General features: G+C 40.4%; 1 protein-coding gene across 2 annotated transcripts in view; it reads left to right on the top strand.

The window, feature by feature from the left end:
* The first annotated feature begins 14,473 nt into the window (after positions 1–14,473).
* Positions 14,474–21,520, top strand: part of WASHC3 (WASH complex subunit 3) — a 55,422-nt gene continuing 48,375 nt past the window's right edge. For both annotated transcript variants that reach the window (XM_036759714.1, XM_036759713.1), the window contains exons 1-2: positions 14,474–14,660; positions 17,297–17,395. In XM_036759714.1, coding sequence (XP_036615609.1) covers positions 14,610–14,660; positions 17,297–17,395 — 150 coding nt within the window. In that variant the 5' untranslated portion in view covers positions 14,474–14,609. The remainder of the gene's footprint in view (positions 14,661–17,296; positions 17,396–21,520) is intronic.

The raw sequence follows: 21,520 nt of genomic DNA, 5'->3' as shown, positions 1-21,520 counted from the left end.
GCAGGGATTTGTAACATTTTTGTTATATCATGGACCCCTGTTGTTGGTCTGGTTAAGCCTATGGACCCACTTTCAGAATGTTTTCAAATACATAAAATAAAATGCAAAGAATTACAAAGGAAACCAATTATATTGGAATAAAGATGAAATTTCTCCCACCTAAGTTCATAGACCCCCTAAAACACCTATCCATGAATCCCAAAGTCCAGGACCAGAAGATCTCAGCAATCTCTTCCACCCCTAAATCTTCAATCCTTAATGTGTCCTCAGTGGGATTCTACCTCTCCTTCCCCACTTCCCCCTTCAGTGTTCAAATTAATATGGGCTCCATAAAAGAGACAGCAATTTTGCTCTCCTTTGGGTATGGTCTATCTTTTGAAATCTGGTCAGGTGTAGCCATGGGACCAGGAGAGACTGGAAAGGGAAAATTAATTGTTGTTAATAGCTTTTCAATTGCCAACACACAATATGGAATCCGACTTTTGTAACCCAGTCACAATCAGTAGAGTAGAAGGTCCCTGAGTGCAGGAACTGTTTTGCCTTTGGCTTTCTGTCTCCAGGGAGCAGCTAGGTGGCATAGTGGATAGAGTGCCAGGCCTGGAGTCAAGAAGACTGAGTTCAAATCTGGCCTCAGACACTTACTAGCTGTGTGACCATGGGCAAGTCACTTAACCCTGTTTGCCTCAGTTTTGTCATCTGTAAAATGAGTTGGAGAAGGAAATGACAAATCACTTCAGGATCTTTGCCAAGAAAACCCCAAATAGGGTCTCAGAGTCAGACACAACTGAAATGACTGAAGAATTACCCAACACAGCCTTTTTTTTACATAGAAGTTAACATATTCTTGTTGAGTTGAATAAAATTTTCCTTATTTTTCAATATAACTAAGGTAGATTGGCTTTCTGTTGCAATCAAAGCTACTTTGTGCATTTTCTACATTATTCTTTCATTCAGAAACCCGGCAATAGTTGTGCTGATAGTCTAAAATGCAGTGTGATTTAGGACTGTTGAAACAAAAGTCAGGATATCACAAATCTGCAAGATGTCAGGGCTAAGTCCTACTCTTTCAAAAAGGATGGGATCATAAATCCCATTTTATTTTTATGATTTGGCTTGTACACTGTGAGTATTTCAATGTTGCTCCCTTGCCAAAACACAAACTCGCACACCCATGCACTCCAATTTGTTTCTTACTCTGGTAATTTGTGACTACATGTTGACACTGACCTAGAAATGTTCCTGGGCTGTTTTAAATCTTATGTCAAGAGGAGAAATTGGAATCTGGTTTGCACATTTGTGTCTGGATTTTTGTAATTGTCCAAAATCTGACTTTGTCCCAGAAATACTGATTGGGAAGTTATGAGATATTCTCATGCCCAAGATTTTTAATGTTAATAGTTCTGAAGGGAGAAGAGCAGCTGCTCTGGGGTATTTCTCATGTTTTTCTGTAGCCCCCAAAGTTAAACTCTGTTTAACCCAACTTAATATCATACCAGTAGTCCCAATTTTGAGCCCAAATATGACTTTAGATTCAAAAGTTAAAAAGCAGGGGAAAAAAACCCTATTATCATGGCCTTTTCCTTATATCCTTTATGATGGCATGGTCAAGTCCTCAGAGAAGCAAGTCTTTTTCTATGTAACTTGAACTAGCTGCCAGTATCCTCAGTAATAAGGACGAGAGAACTGTTTCTTTGATCTAACACCTTGATGATTTAAAAATGCTTTTTTAAAAAAGCAGCCATATCAAAAGAATTTCAAAACAGCCAACATTTGTTTCTAATTATGAACTTAAAAAGATATGAACCTTAAAATTATTAGGGGAGGGGGAAGGGGAGTGGTTTGCTGGTTGTTTTGTTTAAATCCACATAATTTTAATTTGCAAAGGATACTTTCCTAACATGCAATGTAGTAATACAACAAAATGATTAGAGTGTCAACTTGGAGACTATCATTTCATAAAAGCAGATGTGGAGAGCCTGTTGGTGGATATAATCTATGACACAGACACCATATAACCATAGTTTCCTCTGCATGTATGGGCTTGGGTTTCATGGGAAATCAAAAGAATTCGATCTACTTTGTGACCCTTTCAGTCGTTCTTTGGACCACCTCAGTAAAAACAAGTGTTGCCCTCGTGGAGGATCAGGTGACAACATGTCTGGAAATTTCCTTGGGTCAGCAGATTTCTGTTTAACTTACCCCATAGCTGTATGGCTGTTTGACTTCTCCACTGATTATTAACAGAATAGTCTAACTGGGGAATTGTAACACTTAGAGAAGCTTATAAAATCCATACAAACAATTGTAAGTAATAGAGGTATCTGCCAGTTTCCTTGGCCTGTACAAACAATCTCAATTGCTGGTATTAAACTTCCCAGTAGACTCTATGTTCCATTTTTGTGTAATTTCAACATTCCTCACAATTTCATTTACTGTTGTTGAGCTGCACAGTTCTTTCTTTGCTTTGTAGTAAAAGACAGTAAATCCTGCTGGTATCTTTGCTCCAAACGGTGGTACACATAAAACTTTGATCTTTTTTATAAACACAGCTGTCTTGCTTCTTATTGAGCCAAGCCCAGTTCAGATTAGCCTTTTGCCAAAAGTAAGGCTAATCTTTGAAGTCAACTGAAGAGCTCTCTTAAAGCTGTTGGCAAAACTCTTTGGAGAGGTGGTTTTGTCACAAAAAAATAAGCCAGGTACAACAATGCCTGCCAAAGCAAGCCGAGGGCCACTGGTGGTAAATTATACAACAATGATAAGGAAACAAAGATGTTTTCTCTATAAACTGGTTTTTTACTTTAAGTAGCTTGGGTTCATTCATTTAAGCAAGCTTCCTTTGATTAAGCTATAAGCAAATAATTTTCCCCCTTCATTTTGCTATGCATTTAAAATCAGACACAAGTAACCCAACTTGTAATTTTGTAGGACTATTTTCACTTATCCTATGTTTCCTCCTTGTAGTGAATATTGTCTTATACTAACTAATACAGAGCAAGTATCTACATAAGTTTGTAAGTAGCTATATTTTAGGAGCAGCATAAAAGATATTACTGAGAATATTGGTAACAGAAAGAAGAATTGAATCAGTAACAACAATTGTGCAACCCAAGTGGTACTCTGGTACCCTGAGTCATTAAAAGAACAAAAGAAGGCCTGTGGTCCATTGGAGAGTCCTTCTGAAGGATTTATGGAGGAAAGCGGTCTAGAACCTTACAAACCAAGAAATCAGGGAATGGTTACTTCTTCATTAGTGGAGAGAGGACCCAGGACCATGAGACCATGGATCTTCCAATGTATGAGTCAGGTCCATTCTATCAAGTAAGCATTTATTAAGTGCTTATTATATGCAAGGCACTGTGCTAAGTATTGCAGATACAAAAAAAAAAAAAAGTAAAAACTACCCTATCCTCCAGAGGTTTACATTCTAGTGGGAGAGACAATGTGTGTGTGTGTGTGTGTGTGTGTGTGTGTGTGTGTGTGTGTGTGTGTGTGTGTAAGGCATATACAAGATACCTACAAAGCAGACACATGTACATGTACATAAACGTATGTATGTAGGTATAAACAAGTTACCTACAATGTTGATACATGCACATCTATAGATATATACAAGATACCTATAAAGTAGATACATGTACATGTAGATTCATGTATATATGTAGGTATACACAAGATGTAGATATATGTACATCTAACCTTGTAGTAACACAAAGTAACACATGCAACCTTGATAGATACAGAGTAACCTTGATGGATACAGAGTAACCTTGATGGATACCCAAAGTAACCTTGATAGATACAGAGTAACCTTGATTGATAGATACCCAAAGTAACCTTGATAGATATAGAGTAACCTTGATTGATAGATACCCAAAGTAACCTTGATACAGAGTAACCTTGATGGATACACAAAGTAACCCTGATAGATACAGAGTAACCTTGATTGATAGATACCCAAAGTAACCCTGATAGATACAGAGTAACCTTGATTGATAGATACCCAAAGTAACCCTGATAGATGCAGAGTGACCTTGAGGGATACCCAAAGTAACCCTGATAGATGCAGAGTGACCTTGAGGGATACCCAAAGTAACCCTGATAGATGCAGAGTGACCTTGAGGGATACCCAAAGTAACCTTGATAGATGCAGAGTGACCTTGAGGGATACCCAAAGTAACCTTGGTAGATGCAGAGTGACCTTGAGGGATACTCAAAGTAACCTTGATAGATGCAGAGTGACCTTGACGTTTACCCAAAGTAACCTTGATAGATGCAGAGTGACCTTGACGGATACCCAAAGTAACCTTGATAGATGCAGAGTGACCTTGATGGATACACAAAGTAACCTTGATAGATGCAGAATGTAACCTTTGAATCCTTTATAAAAATTAGTCCAACTGTTAAGTGGTTAATTAGAGCTGAGGTGCTTAGAGTCTTAAAATTTGGAGAACACAATCAGTGGGGATTTGAGCCAATGGCAGATACTAAATATCCTCAACCCTCTTAAAAGTATTGGAGAACTCTGGGAGAAAGACAAAATGTAACCTACCTGGCCTTCAGATAGTGGAGTCTGTAGAATCAGTGTTACAGATACTTGGGACTTTACCTAAGGGATTCTCTGCTTTCAGTTGGGCATCATATTTTCCAACATAGTTATCCCCATTCTTGCCTATGCTCAACTTTGCATTAAATTCATTATACCTCACAATGTATGTTAATTTGAAGGGTTTTATCAGGTTCTTCATAGAATTTGTCAATCTCCTCATCCTCTGCCACGGACATTGGTAAGTTAAAATTATTTTCACAACAATCTTTTTGTAAATGTTTATCCAGGGCATTGCAATACAGGATCACAGGTTTAGTGATGGAAGGGACCTCAGAGGCCATCAGGTCCAATTCCTTCATTTTATAGATGAGGAAACAGGCCCAGAGAGAATAAAGGAAGTACACAAAGTCACACAGTCAGTGAGTAGAAAAGCAAATGGTTCATGAGGCAATGGATGTGCAGTAAACCTCAGCTGTTCAGCTCTGTGATTTGCCTCTATAAGAAGAACCTACATGTTATTCTTTCCTTTGGCTGCAACTCCCATTCATCTTCAGATCTCACAGTGACAATGTCAAGACTGATATGACTTATTTCTTCACTCACTCTCATTTTCAAAGCAGCAATAATTGTTAATGCTTATAAATGGTCTAAAAACTGTGTGATACTTAGCACTCTCTGCCTCCTCTCTCTGATACACAGCCACCATCACAACAGAAGAATGGAAAGGTGTCAATCAGGACTAAATATCATTTTGTATTTTTGTGTGTGTGTGTAATGGGTCACCAGGAGAAAAGAATAGATCACCAATTGGTCAGCCAACTGGGGATAAGCTTCTTTGGGACTAGCTGGACTGATCTTTGGAAAGCAGACATAACCTGTTGCCAGGATGGTACTCAAAGCTTTTTCATCACGGAAGAACCTGCAAGGATTATACTCTACCAGCATAGATTTCTAAAACTGGGGACCATCATCACATCATAATGCCTCAGTGCAGTAAACATAAAGGGATCAATTCTCAAGATATCTGGAAATAGTGAGGAAGATAACAAATGATTGGAGAAATGCACAAAAGATGCTATTAATACCACTACTGAACAAAAGTGATCAAAAGGAAATCACTAATAACCAAACCATATGGCTATGTTCCTATCCCTCTTAAATCTTTATGAGAATGAGCCACATATACATTGAGTATACTTGATGAAAACATGAGAAGGCAAACTTGCGCAAATGGATAGCTCCCTGGGCTGGGAATCAAGAAGATGTCGTTCAACTTTGTGACCCCATTTGGGTTTCTCTTGGCAGAGATACTGGAGTGGTTTGCCATTTCCTTCTCCAGCTCATTTTACAGGTGAGGAAACTGAGGCAAACATGATAAGTGACTTACCCAGGATCACACAGCTAGTAAGTGTATGAGGCCAGATTTGAACTCAGGAAGAGGCATTTTCCTGACTCTAAATCCAATGATCTATCCACTACATCACCTAGCTGCCCTAAAAATGAAGTCAGGAAGACCTGAGTTCAAATCCAGCCTCAGACACTAAAATCTGTGTGACGTAGGCATGTCACTTAACCTGTATCTACCTCACTTTCTTCAATAGTATAATAAAGATAATAGCAGGATTCACCTTCCAAGATTGTTGTGAACACAAATGAGATAGCATTTGTAAAGCTCTTAGCATAGTGCCTAGCGTATAGGTGCTTAATAAATGCTTATTCACTTTCTTCCTTCTCCCAGAAGACCACATCTTCATAATCACACAGCTGACAGAAAGATGTATATAAAACAAGATGCTATTCTGTCTACTGTTTGATTATAAAAAACCTTTGAACTTAATTGTTTATTGATTATTAAAAACTCCTTGAGATCAGTCGCTATCTTTTGCTTCCTTTTGTATCCGCAGTACTTAGCACAGTACTGCACATAGTACGCATTTTAAAACTATTTACTGATTGATCGGTAGAACAAAATGGAAACAGCTAGGTGGCGCTATAGTGGATAGAGCTCTGGGCCAGAAGTCAGGAAGACTCCTCTTCTTGAGTTCAAATCCGGGCTCAGACACTTCCTAGCTGTGTGACCCTGGGCAAGTCACTTCACCCTGTCTGTCTCAGTTTCTTCATCTGTAAAATGAGCTAGAGAAGGAAATGGCAAACCACTCCAGTATCTTTGCCAAGAAAACCCCAAAATGGCATAAAGAAGAGTGGGATGTAACTGAAAAAATATCCAACAACAGAACCAAATGCAGCCTTAAAGGTATAAAACCAAAAAAAGGAATCTCCCTTGCATATGTTAAGATCATACAAGATTCCTTGAAAAATGTAACCACAAGATAATCATGTTCAACAGTTCTGGTTATCAAATAAAACGAGTCACAACACAGGGAAATATACATTAATTTGCTACTGTCATGGAGGATGTTCAGCACGGAGTCCAAATGGAAGAATTCCCTGTAGAAGGCTCACAAGCAGAATGGCCACCTCTTGAACACCAATATTATCCCACTGATGTGATACAGATGTAGAATGGTTCTAAGTAAGCAGTAGCTGTAGCATGTTACTAAAATGGCTTCTATATAAGGAGCAATGTAGAAGATATCATCCAGTATTGGGGAAAGAGGTGGGCAAAAGGGGAGGAGTGACAACTTATTTTAACAGTATTTTATTTTTTCCAATTACATGTAAAGCCAATTTTCAACATTCATTTTCTGAAAAATTTTGAGTTCCAAATTTTTCTCCCTCCTTCCCCACCCCCCTCCCCAAGATGGCAAGCAATCTGATACAGGTTATACATGTGCAATGATATAAAACATATCTCCATATTAGTCACGTTGGGCAAGAAGAAACAGAACAAAAGACCAAAAAACAACAACAAAAAAGCAAAAGCAGTATGCTTTGATCTGCATTCAGACTCCATCAATTCTTTCTCTGGATGTGGATAGCATTTTCTATGAGTCTTTTGGAATTATCTTGGATCATTGTATTGCTAAAAGCTAAGCCAATCATAGTTGATCATTACACAGGGTTACTGTTTCCATGTATAATGTTCTCCTGGCTCTGCTCACTTCACTCAGCATCAGTTCATGTCTTTCCAGGTTTTTCTGAAACCATCCTGCTCATCATTTCTTACAGCACAATAGTATCACATCATAATCATATACCACAACTTGTTCAGCCATTCCCCAACTGATGGGCATCCCCTCAACTTCTAACTCTTTGCTACCACAAAAGAGCTGCTGTAAATATTTTTGTACATGTGGGTCTTTTTCCCTTTTTCATTATTTCTTTGGGATACAGACCTAGGAGTGGTATTGCTGGATCAAAGGGTAAGCACAGTTTGAAGTTCCAAGTTGCTCTCCAGAATGGCTGGATCAGTTCACAGCTCCACCAACAGTGCATTAGAATCCTAATTTTCCCACATCTTCTCCTTTTCTTTTTCTGTCATATTAGCCAATCTGATCGGTGTGAGGTAGTACCTAAGGGTTGTTTTAATTCGCATTTCAAGGAATGACAACTTTATGGTCCCAAATTCCCCCCCCCCCCCCGCCCTGAAAGACCCTGAGGAAGATCTCTAGCACATGCGGTGGATCCCCTGTGGAGAATTTATGGCAGGACATGGGCAAAAGATACATAAGGTAAAAAAGGGCCAGTGAATCCACATGTATTCATTCATTAAGCACTAACTCTGTGCCAAGTACTGGGCTGAGCTCTAAGGATACAAAGGCCAAAATAGTCCTGCCTTCCAAGGAGTTCCTAGTCTAAGGGAAAGAAGGCAGAGATAGATCGTAATCCATCCTGGAGGGAACAGGCACATCAACAAGATTATGGATGCATCTGCATTGAAATATGAAGATTAGAAAAGATATCTTGAAGAAAATAAGCAGGGCCAGTCTCTATAGTCCCTGGTCAGTAAAATTAGAGCATCCAGGATCACTCCAACAAATGAAGTAATACAACACATGTCTACAGGTTTTTTAAGAGATACACATGCACATGGAAAAATGAGTAGTTTCTTTGGAAGTTCTGTGACTATTCTTTTAATGAGTACTTGCTGTACAAATCAGTTTTAGTGGCCCTAGGAGTCCAGTAATTAAAACTACACAAAGCCGGGGTTATAATGATATCAGTATGACTGATGAGCAGTAGCAGTTGGGTACCCAGTAGGCAAAGAAACACCAAGTGTTTCCCTGACATGAGAACTAGGGATGCTAGCCTTATATCTGACAAAAATAGATCTGAGAGAACTCGGAGCAGTTTTTCCATCGAGTTATCAGCTGAGAACAAGTTCAGGTTGAATCTTTGTTTCAGTCCAGATCTGGAATTTTACTCCACCCCACTCTCCCTGCACAGCCAGTCTGTGGCCAAATCTTTTCAATTATATATCCACATTTTTCCCATCTGTCCCATTCACTCCGCTCACACAGCCAATATCCTAGCTCAGGCCATCATCGAATCCCCTCTGGATTATTGCAACAACATCCTGATTTCTGTGACTCTAGTGTCTCCCCTCACCAATCCAACTTCCAAACAGCCTGCTAGGAAATTGGTTTTCCCAAGGCACGACTTTCCTGGTCACTCTCCTTCTCAAGAAGCATTCAAGTCTCCTTCTTGCCTCTAGGATAAAATGCAAACTATTCCATTTGGAATTTAAAGTCTTTCATCACCTGTTTCTAGATTATGATTCCAGACTTATTTGATATTATTTCCTCTCAATCACCCTACATTTTATATAAACTGACCAGACACAACATCTTCCACCTCTGGGACTGAACCCTATGCCTAGAATGTTCTCCCACCTCTCTTTAACTTCTTTGAATCCATACTCCCCTTCAAGACCCAGTTCAGATGGGTGCAATTATTCTCTTCCCTGATCCCACATATCACTTTCCCCCCTTGAGGGCAGGGACTAGTTTATTTTCATCTTTGTGTCTTCACTGCTTAGCCTGGGGCCTGACCCATAGTAGGTAGTTGATAAATTCTTGATGAGCCTATGAAATCCTACAGTTGGAAGAATTTTCCAGGTCCTTACTAGCTACTGGCCAAATAAGCCAACATAGAATATAGACAGGCGGGTAACTACAGTTTATTTATTCACTCAAGAGTGTGATACACACAAGTAGGCAAGTGTATTTCAGTGTCATATATATGTATATATACATACATACAAATATGCACATATATACACATATATATGCACACAGACAATATGCCTGTCTATCTATCTATCTATCTATCTATCTATCTATCTGCCTGTCTGTCTATCTGTCTATTTATCTGTCTATAATAGCCATTTGCACTAGACCAAAGAAAATTTAACCTTCTTTATCAGTCAGTTGGTAAATAAGCATTTGTTAAGAGACTATTAAGTGCTTTATTAAGATAGAATAAAGAGAAAGGAATGACTTTCTTGAACTGTTAAGGTCCTTGAATGAGTATAAATAGCAATTGTTTTCTGTTCCAGCCAGAAACTCTAAGGGTCTTCCCCTCCTAGAGCGATAGTTTCGATAGTTTCGTGATGGTAAATTGGGCCATCTTTTGTCTTGACTTTTACCTAGCCCTTAGTCATTGAATGGGCACTGCCTGGGACAAAATGAGACCTGGAAAAGACCTTCATGTAGAAAGGCCAAGGTCACCCATTGTATCCTGGGCCATCTGCAGTCATCTTGACCTGGGTCTTGCACCTGGACTCCTATGATGCTGGAGGAGAGAGTGAGGCCAACAACTTTGCTCAGCTCTGCCTCGCTTAAATCCAATTCACATGCAAGTCACGGCATCACCCTTGTGGTTATGTTAGAGAATGAAGGATGAACAATTGAGGTCTTCAGAGTTTTTCTTTTCTAGTCTTAAAGTGATTAGGCAGAAAGGAGGTGTTTGAAGGAGACAGTACTATCAAAGAGGCATCACACAGAAAGAAAGAAAAGCAAACACTGGACAAAATGAAATCATTTATGTTCTCCCAAAAATCCACTTTCAACACTATTTATCCTGAAAGGTTTATCTCAAATAAATACTTCTTCCATGAAGCCTTCTCTCAGAGCTCCTCAACTAACAATAATAGCTAACATTTATATAGTGCTTACTATGTGCCAGACACTACGCTAAGCACTTTACAAATATCTCACTTGATCTTCACAACAACTTAGGAGGTAGGAGCTATTATTATCCCCATTTTACAGTTGTGGAAACTGAGGCAAACAGAAGTTAAGCGACTTGTCCAAGATCACCCAGCTGGTAAGTGTCTGAGGCTGGATTTGAACTCAGGTCTTCCTGACACTAGACCTGGTTCTCTGTGCTCAATAGCCATTGAGGTAAAAGTGATGCCTTTCATTAGTTTTTGATTCCAGCATTTTGCTTCCCATCTCTTATGAGATTTATTACACTGTATTTACCAGATGCAGTTTGGGGTGAGAGGGGTATGGGAAGAGCTCTATGCCTAAAGTCAGAGGATCTCTGAAACTAGGACCTTGGTCAGCTCATTTTTACCTCTCAGTTTCTTCTTCTATAAAATAAGGCTAATGATGCCTTACAGGGCTGTTCCTCTACGTGCATCCCTTCCAAGGTCTATTCTCTTTCGAGGTCTTTATGAACATTCCAGAGTGAAAATGCCAGAGTTAACTTTACCTCAAAATATCCGATATGATCCACCCAGAGCCCATTAAGTTATGTCAAACAGACAGCGGAAGTCTTAGAACAATAAGAATATTGGGAAGCAACAGATTATTATAGGATTGCTTTAAAAATCCTGCATATAGATCCTATAATTAGAGCACATTATGATCCCATTCTCAGGTCACCAGTACCATGGAACCATCTTGCAAAATCCAGTGACATTATAAAGAACCACTGTGGTCATTAATGGCAACATTTATATATCAGATATTACAGACATTTGACCCCAGGATGCACGCTTAACCAATACCTTCTTACAGAGTACATTTCTGGCCGCCAAGGCAGGAAGCAACAGGTAAGGGTATATAACAGTCAATGCAGCTGGTTGTACAACATAAAACATCTCACGTTCTCAGTTTAAGCTTTCATGAGTCTTTCCAAAACGGAACTCATCATGACTTAACATACAATCTTTTGTCCTGGAGATGGTAGATACTCTACCAAAGGATCCAGTCTCTTTGGTCTGAAATGGTACATCCTTTTCCCTGGACAGGGGAAAGGTTAGTAGTGCAATCACTCTGTCTTTTCTATCTTGGAAGCTGAAGTTCATTTACACTGTGGTACATACAATTTTGGGAGTGAAGATCCCAGCTTCCAGCTTTGGTCCTTGGCTCACAAAAAGTCTCTGGGCAATTTCCCTCATGACTGCTTTGAAATCTACCTGTGCAACAGGGTCAACTCGAAGTCATATAAAAACACATATACCATGAAGAGAACATGTTCATCACTATAGTGTCTAGTCATCTGGATAGAAGCACCTTGTATGATACCAAAGATAAAAGAACCATGATGGATGCTGTTCTTGTCTTAATAGTTTGAGAGAGCACATGACAGTTCACAAGGCCTTAGAACAACCCTATAAAACAAATGGCACCATATTCACATTTCACAGATTAGGAAATTGAGGCTAAAAGTAATTAATTTCCCCAGGGTCATACAGTGAACATATGTCTGTGGCAGGATGGAAATTCAGGTCTCCCTTTCTCCAAGTCCAGGGTTCGATACACTGTAGTTGCCCTACAGAGTCAGCCTAGATTTGTCTCGCTATTCCCATGATGGTTTTGGACTGTGCTTCTGAAAAATCCTTCATAATAGGCTTCACACAGTCTACAGATCAGAAATGCTAAAGTTTGTTCATTGCCTTAATATTCCATTTAACTTTCTTTTTTCCCCCGACGTCAGTTTTCCTATGAACAGGTTGATGTTTATTCAAGGAGTTTAAGCAGGGGCCCTCTGGATACTTCTGGTACTGAAATGTCTCATATCCCAGAGAAAAGGTCTGGCAGACAATTGTCTCTTGCTATCTTCACACCCAATCACAACTTCCCAAAGGCTGCAGCACAGTTTACCAAACTCTTTTACAAACCAAAATACACACATTTGGATACTTAAGAGGAAGTCTCTTTCTTTACCAACAAAAATCTCTAATAAGTTGCAGTACTAATTCTTAAGTCAATCACAGCTTTCTGATCAAGGAAGTTCTATCCTAATGTTACAAAGAAATCACATTTATAAGTATCACTCCAAAATTAAAAAAAGAACATTTCTATATGATTTCCAAAGTCACAATGTTAAAAAAAAAAACCTACAATTTATCAAGTTAACACTAGTATAAATCAGTCCCATAGATTTAAATCATAAATACAAAACTTATTGTCAATCTAATAACACTAATCCAGTTGAATGCATTGCAAATTAGCTGTGAGAAAAAAACATTCTATTGATCTACCAATGTTCAGCATTCCACACTAGTTACATGAGCAGCTAGGTGGCATGGTGGATAGAGCACTGGGCTTAGAATCAGAAGTACTCATCTTCATGAGTTCAAATCCTATCTCAGGATAGGTAATCGCCATAGTCCTTCCTGCTTAAAGCCTAGAGCAGGCCTGCACAGCTTGCTTGCAGCATGCCAAAAGAGTTCAGGTTGCCTAAAAAATGTAGAGGAAAACATCCTCTGCATTGGCTAAAAAATGTAGAGCAAAACATCCTCTTCATCGCCCCAAAAAATGTAGAGGAAAACTTCCTCTGCATTACCCAAAAAAATGTAGAGGAAAGCATCCTCTGCATTGCCTGAAAAATGAGGAGGAAAATGTCCTCTGCATTGCCTGAAAAGTGTAGAGGAAAGCATCATCTGCATTTTTCTCAGGCTACCTGAGAAACCAGCTCCGTGACCCTGGGCAAGTCACTTAACCCTGTCTGCCTAAGTTTCCTCATCTGTAAAATGAGCTAGAGAAGGAAATGGCAAACCACTCCAGTATCTTTGCCAAAAAGACCTCAGACTGGGTCATGAACAGTCGGATGTGACTAAACAACAACAATACACACTAGTTGCATTCAGAAACCAATGCAGAGTAGTTATCACCTCTGTTCTGAGCTACAAAAATCTAACACTACCAGTTTCCATTACTCAGAGCACAGATCAACTATGCTGTGAATAACAACTGACTACAGTTAAATATCAGCCCAATATGAATCCAAAAATTAGGCGAGATGCTCAGCCTCCCAGGGACTCACTTTTCTCTAGGGTAAAATAAGGGAATTTGGACTACATGGCCTTTGGGGTTACTCCTAGCTCTGGAGCCATGGCTGGCTTACCTGATCAGTGGAGGCTCTCTGAGCTCTGCAGTCAAGACTCTAAGTAAAGGAATGGTTAACTGGCCACCTAAATTCCCTTCCACTTCTGGAGTCAAGACCCCTAAGAACACGTATGGTCACCGGAGGCCACCTCTCAGCCGTGGAGTCGAGACCTTAAGTACAGATGTGGTCACCTGGCCCCCTGAGCTCCCTCCCTACTCTGGGAGCCATGATCCTAAGAACAGGTGTGGTCACCTGGCCACCTCTTAGCTTTGGAGTTAAGATTCTAAGAGTGTGTGTGGTCACCTGGCCACCTTGGGACCAACTCTCAGCCCTGGTTTCAAGGTCCTAACAACCTGAGGCCACCTCTCAGCTCTGGAGCTATGACCCTAAGCTCACACGTGTTTACCTGGCCACGTGAGCTCTCTTTCTAGCTCTGAGACTGACATTAGTTCTATCCAAGTTTGACAATTCCTCTGACTTTCTGAGCACTATTCTGAGCATGCGCCATCGACTTCTCCGGTGGCAGAGTAGAGGAAAAACTACAATTCCCAGAAGGCCGTGCGGAAGGGGCCCGGGGAGATTGGTTTCTTCCGCAGGCTCAGAGCCAATGGGAAGCTCTAGAGCAAAACTACAGCTCCCAAAAGGCTTTGCGGGCAGGGCTCGGTTGTTCTTCTCCGCAGGCGCAGAAGCCTCGGCTGTTCGCTGTGTCCACTTCCGGGGGGAAAGGGCCGTGGGATCTCGGACTGAGGGGGCCGGCCGGGAGCTGCTCCCGGGGTCCGGGCTGGGAAAGCAGGGGGCGTGGGGCCCGCTCGCCGGGGCCATGGACGAGGATGGGCTGCCTCTGATGGGGTCGGGCATAGACCTGACCAAGGTTGGTAGGGGAGGAGGGTCGCTCCCGGGGATCACGGGGTCACGGAGACCCGTCCTCTAGCTTGACAGAGGAGGAAACTGAGGCCCAGAGAGAACGCTTAGTGTCTGTGTGACCTTAGGCAAGTCACTTCTGCTCTCTGAATCTCTCTTTCCTCATCTGTATAGGGAGGGGGCCAGACTAGATGCCTCTGAGGTCCCTTCCAGCCCTAAATTTATGATCCTTTGATTTTTCTGGGCCTCAGTTTCCCCATATGTAAAATAAGAGGGTCAGACTAGATGCTCCTGACATCCCTTCCAGCCCTAAATATATAATCCTGGGCGGGGGGGAGGTAGTCTTTCTGTGCCTCGGTTTCCCCATCTGTAAACTAAGGGGGGTCAGACTAGGTGCTCCTGAGGTCCCTTCCAGCTCTAAATCTATGATCCTTTGATCTTTCCGGGCCTTAGTTTCCCCATCTGTCATCTAGAAGGAACCTTAGAGGAGGCCGTCCGGTCCAAGCCCCTTGGTATTAGATAAGAAAACTGAGTCCCACAGAAAAAATATGCACTTTCCTGAAGTCACACTGGTGGTTAACGGGAAGAGCCCGTCTTCTAACCCTGACTGTGTTGCTCTTTCAGTGACCAGGAGTCACATCTTGTTTGAGGTCACAGACACAGATGAGATTCAAGTCCAGACTCCAGATCTAGTGGCCTTTCAGTGACCAGGGGTCACCTGGGTCACATCGTGGTGGTGGTGGTAGAATTGCACCCTACCTCCGCATTAAACCATTCTTATACTCCTCTCATCATTTAGAACACGAGAAGCTATTTTATTTTATTCAGAAACAGAAAGCCAGTTAGTCAGTTACTTGGAGGGACATGGTTACACTGTCCAGCTTCACAGTTAGGGCACCAGTACTTGGGACAGTCCTTGAAGGAGACACGGAATACAAGTATTTTCTCAGCTCCTCGATTGGTTGATAATTGTCATAGTCCTTCCTGCTTAAAGCCTAGAGCAGGCCTGCACAGCTTGCTTGCAGCATGCCAAAAGATTGCAGGTTGCCTGAAAAATGTAGAGGAAAACATCCTCTGCATTGCCTGAAAAATGTGGAGGAAAATGTCCTCTACATTGCCTGAAAAGTGTAGAGGAAAGCATCATCTGCATTTTTCTCAGGCCACCTGAAATCCTTTGGCGGGCCCACGGGCATTATGCAGTCCTGGCCTAGAGATTTGAGGAAAGAATATTCCTTGGCCATTTTATTTGATTGTTTTTCAATAGTTCTGAAGTTTAATTCAACCCTCTCATTTAATGTATGGGGAAACTAAATCTAGAGAAGTGACTAACCCAAGTTTACACAGCAACAGAACTAAGGGTGAAACTGACCCCACCCTCTTGGCTGGTACTCGAACAAGACCCTCCATCTCTCAGCTGCAGGACTTTTCTTTGGCTGACCCCCATTCCTGGAACATTCTCCCTCTTTCATTCTAGATTCTTCTACAGGAAGCCATTGCCATCCCTCTTAATTCTTGTTTATCCTGTAGGTAGCTTGCTTTGTATGTATTTGTTTATATATTGTCTCCCCCTTTAGTTTGTAAGCTCCTTAAGTCTAGGGACTGTCTTTTGCCTCTTTTTGTATCCCCAGCTCTTAGCACCATGCCTGACACATAATAGGTTCTTGATAAATGTTTATTGATTGAAACCCAAGTTCTCCAATTCCAAATCCAGGCTCTTTTCTCGGCACCAAAATGCCATGAAGTGTCACTAATCCCAAGCCAACCCCTTTAAATTACAAATAAGCTCCTGAATGGGTTAAAAAAGGAGGTCATCGTGTCTATCCTTGGATGGCTCCTAAAGAAGTAATTCTTTCCCAGAATTCCCCATTTCTGCAGATTGCAGAGATCAGTATTCACAACTTACTCCTCTCGTACTGTTTTAGTTTTCTCCTTAAAAAAATGGTTTTTTTTTTTTTTGTCAATACAGATTCTCCATACTCTGAATCTTGTGTCTCTCGGTCAGATTCAGACTTCACCACAGAACTGTATGGTGTGGTGGAAGAAGCACTGGGTTTAGGGCTTGAATGTGTGCCTTTGGATGAGATACTTCCTGCCTCTGACCTTCACTTCCATCATCTGTAAGATGAGGACATTGGACTGGAATATCTTCCACTAATGAACTGACCCTGTGCACCTCTGGAGGCAGCCCATTCCACTGCTAATGTCTAATTATTAGGAAGCATCTCCTTACATTGACCAAGATCTGTCTTTACTGTTTGCCCCTAGTTTGGCTCCCTAAGCTAAACCAAGAAAGTAGAATTCTTTTTCCATTTATTAACTCTTTAAATACTTAAAGATAGCTCTCCTAGGATTTGTGGGAAAGATTCTAAGAAATAATCCACTCCAACCCCATCATTTCAGACATAAGGAAACTGAGACCCCAAGAGGGGTCAGTGACTGGCCCAAAATCACACATGTAGTGAGTGGCAAAGGCCAAACTGGAACCCAGGCCCTCTGACTCTAGAATGAGTTTCTTTCCACTCCTGGCAATGCCCTGGATGTCACACAAAGTACTGAACCACTTAGAGCATTCAATGGAAACCCTTTTTCCTATTCGAAATATGTTGTGTTTTTATGTTAATTATGTTGTCTTTTTACTTAATGCAGGTGCCAGCAATTCAACAGAAAAGGACTGTTGCATTTCTAAACCAGTTTGTGGTACATACTGTACAGTTCCTCAACCGATTTTCTACAGTTTGTGAAGAGGTAGGTTTGGTGTTTGTTCTCAGAGTGGCAGAGAAACTGGGGTGATTTTTTTTATGGGAAAAGTGTATTGTAACTGATTCTGGTATCAGGGCCAATACTCATTTGTTCTGACCTCTTTCTTTTTAGAATCACCTGAATTCGATTCTCGTAAGTCATAATTTTCCAAACGTTTTACATGATCTTGTTTCCTCTTTCTGCTGTTTTAGAGTTTTGGATTTTTTTAAGCAACACTCAAGTTATTACAGTCAGGCTTTCTGTGATGGGTGGGAACAGCAAAATGTACCATTCTGAGGTGGATGAAGAAGCTACAATGGGGAAGTCCTGGTGTGAGTACAAGAAAAGAATTCCTGTCCTACTGTATTACAGAAACTTTCTGCTTTTTTATATACAAACAAAAACACTTTGTTGAGCTGCCCAGTAGCAAGCTTTCCTAACCTTCATGCATCACATCTCTTTGGAAAGTATCTACTAACAACTATATTGAAGGCAGGAGCTACAGTTATCTTCTAATTAGTCATCAGCAGATTTGATTTAGATAGCGTCATGAATTGTCTAGGCACCATGACTTAACTTCTTCTCTCTACTCTCAATGTTCCTTTATGAGAGAAGTTTGCAGGGTTATATTTCAGTGCTCCTTAATACCTTCACCCACTCCCAAAATTTTTGCTGGGGAGAAAATTGCAACTATTGATTAAACAAAAATGAAATTTAACATTGCCCAAGAATTTTATTTATTCCAAATCTCCCATAGTATAGATCCAAAGTCATGTGTCCAAGTCATTCTGCTGCTATTAGAATGTCTTGGTTATTAGCAGGCTGGATATTTATTCGGAGTCAGTGGAATGAGAGGCATTTTAAGTTGTTTTTATATAAGAAAGCCCTATATGCTCCTTCAGTCATTTAAACCACATTTATTTTTAATTTCCTCTCCATATCTATACATATATGTATATATATGTGTGTGTGTGTGCGCACATATGTACACACATATGTCTGTTTAACTAGGAAATCTGATAATCATTGTCCTTGAAAAGATAATCTGTACACACAACATATAGAGTGATTTTTCTTCCAAGCTGGAGAGTGTTTAGTTTGCTTGCCTGAAACTGTTTTAAATATATTACTTGCTCCTTTAAGGAATGTAGTGATTCTTTTTTTTTTTTGGAAGAACTATCAAACACAGACATAAACAGCTAGTTTTTTCCCTCAAATGAAAACTTGGTTGCTATCTTTTGAAATGAAAAATGAAAAAATTCTATTTTTCCATGTGAACTGTTTTGAACCCAAACCAAACTGTAACAGATTCAGTTAAACTAAACCCAAAATGGAATTGCATTAGAGAAAAAAATGATTGGCCTTTTTCCTTTGTCACTAGAACCATTCGGAGTCTCTTTCTAGACACAAACTAGAATATTGCGTTTTACCATTGTTGTGCTCATAATATACATTTTTGCTGAAATTCTTCAAGCTCATTGAACGTCATGACTAGCAGAAATCCTGTGCTTTCCTCCTCGTTCTCGTTATTTTAGTAGGCATCGTGCTTCAAGAGTATCCACTCAAACTGATATGTCCATCAATTTGACCAAGTTTCCCTTTTTGGGCCTTTAGTAGACCCACTACCCATTAGTAAGAAGTTCATTTTCTAAGTGGTGTTTCTCTTGTAGAGTACAGAATGTGTAAGCGGTGTATACTTTACAGTACCCAAAGCCACAGCATTTTGGTTTTGTGTAACATATTCAGCCATGAAATATGTATTTCTCCCTTTGTCCTTTAATGTATTGTATAAAAAATGCACTGGTTGAGCATGAAGTCTATGGTCGTTGGAAAAAATGAGAAAATCTCAGGCACCATGTGAACTTGCTCCAGTCCCTTGTCAGTAGACCTTAACATTGTTCCGAAGAAGCCATTTCTAAAAGGGAGAGAATTGACCTACTCTCGCTGTTTAAATGGATGAGCAGGCCTACGACCCAGTCGGTGCCTTTCTGCTTTTGCAAGTGGCGGAGGCAAGACATTGTCAGTTGTATTATATTATATTTGCCTCCTAAGAAATGTAAAAACAAAAATTGTACATCATTTCCAGTAGAGCAACAAACAGTGGTCTGTTAAAATGTCATCTTTTGTCTATAATTAGAAGGAAGATCATTATTCTAGAACTGAAAATTGGTTCTGTGGGTCTTTATTTAGAGGCATATTCTTTATTATATGTTTATGTTCTTCAACTGGTTAATGTAGTTTTCCTCGCAGTTCCTGGGGTGTACTGCATGATCCTTTTTTAGTCCCTTTTTTGTTGTTTTTGTAGGTCAGATTTGGCTAAATTGTATCCTGTGAATGTTTAAATTTTTCTAGGCCAGAATGTTACTATTAACAGTCTGACCTAATTCATAAATCCAAAAATCATACAGTTGAAGAAAAAATGAAATGGAATAAATGCTAAAATCTCTCAGTCAAGAGGAAGGTAATTAATAAGATTTTTTAAATAGCTTGAGCACAGGAAAAAGAAAGAACAAATTGATAGGTACTACAAAGGAATATAAACGTTTCTAGTCCCATTTTTTTTAACATATTTACTATTTTGATCAATAGTTTGGCAGAGACATAGCAGAAAGAACACTGGATTTAGAGTTGCAGGACCTGAGTTCAAATTCCAGTTATTAACCTCACTCAACCAGAATGATCTCATCTGTGAAATGGGTCAGAGGGGAGAGGGCAGAATGCCAGCCCATCCCTTGCTCCCTTGAACCTTTAGATCTCCAAGCCTGTGATGGTTGATGGGGAGAAGAAAGGGAGAGTGAAGGTGGCTGCTGCTTGCTGTTGGATGGTGCCCTTTTTCTCAGTCACCCATAACATATTTCAGAGACTTCTCTGTTCTCTGGGAGGGACTCGGCCCTTTCATTGAAGTGGCTGCCACTTGAGGTCTTGCTGCTACAACCCTGCTGGAGTTAGAGAGGAGGAAGAAGACCGCTGGAGAAGGGGCCCGTCATCCTTGAGTCTTGAGGTGGCCTGAGATCTTAGCAGATGGAGCATCTGACCTGGCGTCAGGAAGATAGGAGTTCAGATCCAGAATCAGACACTGTCTAGATGTGTGACCCTGGGCAAGTCACTTCATCTCTGTTTGCTTTAGTTTCCTTATCTGTAAAATGGAAATAATCACAGCTCCTACCTCTCAAGGTTGTTCTGAGCGTCCAGTGAGATGATAATCATAAAGCCCTCAGCGCAGCTCCTGAAACAAAGAAAGTGCTCTATAAAGGTTGGCACTCATCATCTTCTTGTCTTCTGTCCTCACCTCACCAATGTGTACCACATCCGCTCTGGCATCACATAGCAACATCAAGGACTAGTTCTTGATGGCTGCAAACAATCGCAAAAGCCGTATGTGATTACATGCTGGTGATCCCTGCAGAACTGAAGCCCGGTGGGACTGCCCTACTTGCAACTAGAAAGCCACTATTTGTGTCCTGTTGTCACTGTTACAGATCCAGGCTGTATGTGAAAATAAAGATGCCATTCACACTGTTAACTGCACCAGATTATTCTGTGTAGAGAATTTGGTGGTGACCAGATCACCAGATCATCTCATAGGCCGTTTGGTAAGAATTGACACTGTTACTGCTTAAATGAACTGCTTGTCCTTGTGTTGTAACTGCTGTCTTATAAGAGTCAGAATCCTACCACTTAGAGCTTCTAGATGACAGTCATTTTGGAGGGGGTGAGGTTTTCACGTGGTTTTCCTGGGGTCCAGTGTCATCTGTGAAGAACCCTGGTTAACATAACCGGCATTCTTTCCCACACTTTGTGGACTAACAACTGGATCCTTTTCTAAATTCTTTGTCGTTCCCTATTGTCAGCACATTATGTAAATTGTGTTCTCTAAGTATTCTCTCCTTTCAGTATCCTGTTACAAATGCACACACATAAATATTTGAATCACTTAAGGTTTTCTGTAAAAATGGAAACTTAGCGATTTGTTACAATACAGTTTATTATATGTGTGAGTCTGTGTGTATATGTAATTTAGGGGGAAAAAAGGTATAAAATTTAAGATACAAGGCTGTTTATTTAAACAATTTTGTTTTCATGTTCCCTCAAACCTTTATTCTATCATCAAATTAACTGAGTAGTGTGCAA

Source organism: Trichosurus vulpecula, chromosome 5 (genome assembly GCF_011100635.1).
Source record: "Trichosurus vulpecula isolate mTriVul1 chromosome 5, mTriVul1.pri, whole genome shotgun sequence".
NCBI lineage: Eukaryota > Metazoa > Chordata > Mammalia > Diprotodontia > Phalangeridae > Trichosurus > Trichosurus vulpecula.
The sequence above is the reverse complement of the archived record's forward strand: the minus strand, read 5'-3'. Positions and strand labels throughout refer to the sequence as shown.